At 42.3% G+C, this 6,000-nt stretch overlaps 1 protein-coding gene across 1 annotated transcript in view; it reads left to right on the top strand.

Annotated features, from left to right (window-relative positions):
• The window catches only part of LOC142652907 (collagen alpha-1(VI) chain-like), a 59,566-nt gene extending 55,182 nt beyond the window's left edge, over positions 1 to 4,384 (top strand). The window contains exon 6 of the mRNA XM_075828601.1: positions 3,763 to 4,384. Within this exon, the coding sequence (XP_075684716.1) occupies positions 3,763 to 4,364 (602 nt within the window). The 3' untranslated portion in view covers positions 4,365 to 4,384. The remainder of the gene's footprint in view (positions 1 to 3,762) is intronic.
• The last annotated feature ends 1,616 nt before the right edge of the window (positions 4,385 to 6,000 follow it).

Here is a 6,000-nt window from a genome sequence, read left to right on the forward strand (position 1 = left end):
AAAACTAGTCCCTCAGGCTGACAATGCACTGCAGCCTGTACCACTTCAGTGATGGCCTGCACGGAACGCTGCAAACCCCCCTAATCCACGGTGCAAACTTTTAGTCACTTGCTAGCTCACCGTCCGTTACATAATAGATGCTCCATAATGCCTTGCTCACTTCCAAGCAGGCAACCTCCTTCTCAACTCTGCATGGGCCTGCGTAATATCACCCCACCCCCAGTTCACCACTCCTATAGCTGCAGCCTCCTCTGCCTCAAGGCAGAGGGAAATGATTGCTATCAATGGCAACGAGGTCCCGGCTTAAAGAGGCTCTGTCACCAGATTTTGCAACCCCTATCTGCTATTGCAGCAGATCGGCGCTGCAATGTAGATAAGAGTAACGTTTTTTTTTTTTTTAAAACGAGCATTTTTGGCCAAGTTATGACCATTTTTATATTTATGTAAATGAGGCTTTCTAAAGTACAACTGGGCGTGTTTAAAGTTAAAGTACAACTGGGCGTGTATTGTGTATGTACATCTGGGCGTTTTTACTTCTTTTACTAGCTGGGCGTTGTGAATAGAAGTATCATCCACTTCTCTTCACAACGCCCAGCTTCTGGCAGTGCAGACACAGCCGTGTTCTCGAGAGATCACGCTGTGACGTCACTCACTTCCTGCCCCAGGTCCTGCATCGTGTCGGACACATCGGCACCAGAGGCTACAGTTAATTCTGCAGCAGCATCAGCGTTTGCAGGTAAGTAGCTACATCGACTTACCTGCAAATGTAGCCTCTGGTGCCGATGTGTACTCGCTCATCCGACACGATGCAGGACCTGGGGCAGGAAGTGAGTGACGTCACAGCGTGATCTCTTGAGAACACGCTGTGTCTGCACTGCCAGAAGCTGGGCGTTGTGAAGAGAAGTGGATGATACCTCTCGTCAGAACGCCCAGCTAGTAAAAGAAGTAAAAACGCCCAGATGTACACACATAATACACGCCCAGTTGTACTTTAGAAAGCCTCATTTACATAAATATAAAAATGCTCATAACTTGGCCAAAAATTCTCGTTTTTAAAAAAAAACAAACGTTACTCTTATCTACATTGCAGCTCCTATCTGCTGCAATAGGAGATAGGGGTTGCAAAATCTGGTGACAGAGCCTCTTTAACTTCAGCTTAGACCAACAGCTTCACACAGACCATCAGCAGTTCTTCCGTTCTCTTCTCCTATTGACACCAGACCTCCTCCATAAAGGGGACACGCAGTGTATCAATGTCACCACGCTCTGTCCTCTACCAGCACCAGGCTCTTCCTACGCCTAGCCAGCCCTACTCCCTGCAACTGTCACACAGAAAACTCTCCTTCCTTGTCCAGTTGCAGCACAACATACATGCAACAGTGCCACAGGGCACCATTGCCCCTCATCAGATTACCCAGTATACAAAATAACATTTATACAGCACAACAAAAAATACATATATGTGACATGAACATATAAACACCTGAGCAGTTTTTCAGCAAAACTTTGCAGTCCTCCTAAAGTGACAGGCAACTGTTTGCAAAAGGATATATGGACAGTCCATAGGTTGTTAATAGGGGTATTCCGCTCACCCTCCTTACACCTATGTTTCTGTGGAAATGCACTCCAAACAAACCCTGTGCAGTCTCATACTGTAATCATACTCTCTTCCATCTATTACTAACATACATGTGGTAGGTTGGTAAGAAGTATGAGACAGAAATAAAGGAAATATGACTCCAGCTTTTGTTTGTGGTCTGGGTGGTATACGGCCCTTGCGTGTGTGTCACGGCAAAGATGGTAAGAAGAAGGAGAATAGTTGCAAATTTAAACTTTATTACGCCAGTGTTCTCAGCTCAACTGGCAACAGCAGGAAAACAAGAGCAGTTCTCTCTAATGCAGCTATCTCTCTTGTGATGCAGCCCAAGTTCTCTCCAATGTTCCACCCGAACACTGAACACTCACTGGCAGGAATAGCAGTGTTTTCTAAAATAGGCACCGCCCCCAACATAAGGATGCGGCATAGCCACGCAGCGAAGTCCTGGGGGTGTTATAGCGCGCCAATGCAAATAAAATTACGTCCAAACCATACATCCCAGCTCCAAACAGTTAAGACCAGCAAAGCCAACCATCATCATATCAGTACAAATCAAAGTAGAACTTTACAGTGCATTAAAGGGAATGTGTTGACAGCAAAACATGATTTTTTTTTTTTAGTTAAACAATTAGTGTATAAGTGATTAAACATTGTTCTAATTTTTTATTTTTTTTTCACGAGTCAGGAAATATTATAAATTGGATTCAATTGGATTCTAATTTATAATATTTCCCATTGCTGGTCACTAGATGGAGCCATTCCCAAAATTGCAGCATTGCATGTGGTAAAGCAACCACATTGCTTTATGATGAAAAATTGGGTAAAAAGCCCTCGCTCTAGTGAGCTGTCAGCATCCCCCCCTCCTTTATCCTGGCTAGTGCCGGGAGAAACGAGGGGTTTGAACGGTCTAACCTCCTACACTGTGTGTCGCCATTTTTTGAGCTAACACACAGTGTAGAAGGTTTACATACACTAGTAAACACACTGAAACACGAACATACATAGAAATCCCTTACCTGCTCCAGTCGCCGCCGCTCCCTCCGATCCATCCGCTCCGTCTGCTGCCGCTGCTCCATGTGCACAAGTCCGGAAGCCGCGACCGGAAGTAGTAATCTTACTGTCCGGCCGCGACTTCCGGTCCACAGGAAAATGGCGCCGGACGGCGCGCATTTCAAATTGAACTGTGTGGGAGCGGCGCATGCGCCGTTCACACAGACGGCGTACACCATAGTGACTGCGAACGGGCCCCGTTCGCAGTCCCTATGGGACTGTGGCTGCCGTATTCCATGTCTGTATGTGTCGTTAATCGACACATACAGAAATGGAAAAAAAATGGCAGCCCCCATAGGGAAGAAAAAGTGTAAAAATAAGAAAAAGTAAAACACAAACACACAAATTAATCCAAACGTTTTTAATAAAGCACTAACATCTTTAACATATTAAAAAAAAAATTGTGGTAACACTGTTCCTTTAAGATAACAGCAGAACAATAGGTGGGACTGGCCACATAAGTGCAACAGGCCGGATGGGCTTCTCCTCCTTTAAAATGCCACCTAGGAGAAACAAAAACAGCACTACCACACTTATATATACAAATATACCTAAGTAACACCATTACTGGTCAAGTATGGGACTTCTTCCCCGCACCTTTATGTTCTGTTATCTGGAACTGTAGACTCAAAGCAATAGGCTCGGTTCACATTAAAGTTAAGAGCCTCTGTCGGAGTTTCCATCACTTTTGACAGCAAGAAAATTGCAGTATTAAGAGCTATTCTTGCCATCAAAATGACGAAAAAACAGAATGCTGACTGACCCCATCAATTAGGTATGTGGGTCATCAATGTTTGGATCCATCACAGGTTCATGTCTACCGATTTGTTAGTGAGAACAAAGTCTAATCAAGACTATTTTCTTCACTTTTTCACTGCGATGGAACAAAAAATAATAATAATTTGGTTGTGAAGGTGACAAAGCTTTTACATTAGAAATATTGGAGAAATTAATGTATAACAGTATTCTGAGTAAATAAAGTTGCAAAAATGTTGCAAAAACATAACATTTCAATTAAGGGCTCAAATATGTAGAATGCACTCTGGTTGTATGATGAAATGATCAATAGAATTTCTATAACTTCTAATATACGATTGTATCTGATTTTATTGCAGTCGAGTTTGACGAACCCACTGACATTGTGTTCCTGATGGATGGCTCCAGCAGTGTTGGCTATAATAACTTTGAAAAAGTAAAAGAATTTGTAAAGATCACAATGTCTAAGATACTGTCTGAAGAAATGAACTTAAACAAAATGCTACGACTGGCTGTGATTCAGTACAGCAATACGGGGGCACAGAGGCTTGAAATACCTTTCACCGACAACTTAGAGGTTGCAGTGTCCTATTTGACAAAAGCTACATATATAGATGAGTCCACAGACCTACCAGATGCTTTAAAGTACCTGCTGAACTTGTTGAGTTCCAGTGGGAGATCCAATGTAAAAAGTAAAGTCATTATATTTTCTGATGGTAGATCTTCAGGGAATGCCCAAAACCAGATTGCGGCACAGGCAGCAGAAACCTTAAATCCCAGAACTGCACTATTTGCAATTACTGTTGGCGCCTTCCATGAACTCGGCATTTGTCAGTTAGTGAGTGGAAAGGAAAAGAATTTTAATTTTAATTATATTGAGGATAAAGTTTTCCGTGTCTCAGAATATAATGATCTACCAAGGAGAGGCACCTTGCAAAGCTTTCTAAAGAAAATCACATGACATCCTCAGACTGTTCGTTCCTTGCATTTTATGTATATATAAAAAAATAAACACTGATAAGATTGAAAATAAAAAGTGTCTTGAACTATACTGCAGAAATGTGTGTCAGCTTTTTAAAACAGTATTTTTCTATATAAAAGTTCACATTTTGGGGGATATTTAAGGATAAACTACTAAATCCCATATAAACTGTGTTAAGTGTAATATAATAATAAAATATGAATCACTTTTGTCCTCCGAAGCTCCTGTTCTATTCAAATACTTGTTAAGGGACATTTAAAGTGAAACAAGTAAAGAAATGTTATTGTTTAACTACATACACAGACATATCTCCCAAGCGTCTCGGATTCGGCGGGACAGTCCCGGATTCAAGGCAGTGTCCTGGGAGGCTGGTGGTACGACCCAATGTTAGCTGTATCTGCGTCCACAGGACGCAGATACAGTTGAATCCAATGCTGAAGCAAGGAACTATCTGCTCCCTGCTTCAGCATTGAACTATCTAGGAGCGGAATCCCCAGCCAGAGTGATCCCCTGATGTCACTGTCCATATATGGACAGCGACGTTAAGGGCTCCTCCTGGAGCAGATTCCCCGGCCAGAGCGTTGTCATGCTCTGGCCGGGGATTCCGCTCCAGGCATGATACAGATGTAGCTGAGTTTAATTTATTATTAAAGGAATACTCCAGGCAAAACTGATACATTGTGTTATGCCTAGTGCAGAGCCTGAGGGGACAGTGCATGACACAGAGAGTCAAAGAACACCAAAGACAAAAGTCATGCATCCCCCCTCAGGACCCGAACTAGACATAATACAGTGTAACAGTTTTGCCTGGATTGTTCCTTTAACTCTCTGGCTGCATCATCTCTATAGTGTGATAATATTCTACATATCGCTCTGCTTTACTGAGAAACCTCAACTTTGTATTTGTTTTTAAGTCATAAACATATATTCTAACAACAGCTAGAGGGGGATCACAACATGCAACCCATCATTTTTCTAAGAAAATGGATCCACAGATGTTCTTTAGAGTCCCTCATCTTTTCACATGCTCATTGACCCCTTCTCAATAGTAGTACAGCTGAGTTTATCAATTGTTGTTATCTGTGGTTCTACGTAGGAAGTCAAGTAAACATACAGCATTATTCTAGCCAAACTATCACTATGGCACAAACATTGCAGCCAGTTTCCATCAGGATCTCCGGTATTCTTGATAGCAAAAAGTAACATACTTTAAACTAACAAGGAATGTTGGGAGATTTCCCATGCCCACCTGTTCACTGCTATACTAGATCTGTATTTCTCCTGGTAATTGGTATATCTAGAACCTGACGATGATTGGTGCTAGACGAGGGCTCCATCTCGACTTTTTTTTAGTGCTACTGATTGATTTTAACTGATTATCTTTTCCAGTAGGTCTGTTGCAGATCTATATAGCGCTCCTTCTCTTTTCAAAAAGAGGTTCTTCAACAGCCGCAGTCTGTATTATACGTAGTATACCCTAGAATAGAATAGTACACGCAGCTGCTGCACTTGCTTTTTTAACCCCTTAACGACTAGCAACAGATATATCCATCACCAGCAGGTGGTAGTTCCGGCATCATGATGGATATATTGTGGGTACTGCCACGGTACCCAC

The sequence above is a fragment of the Rhinoderma darwinii genome, chromosome 5, assembly GCF_050947455.1.
Source record: "Rhinoderma darwinii isolate aRhiDar2 chromosome 5, aRhiDar2.hap1, whole genome shotgun sequence".
NCBI lineage: Eukaryota > Metazoa > Chordata > Amphibia > Anura > Rhinodermatidae > Rhinoderma > Rhinoderma darwinii.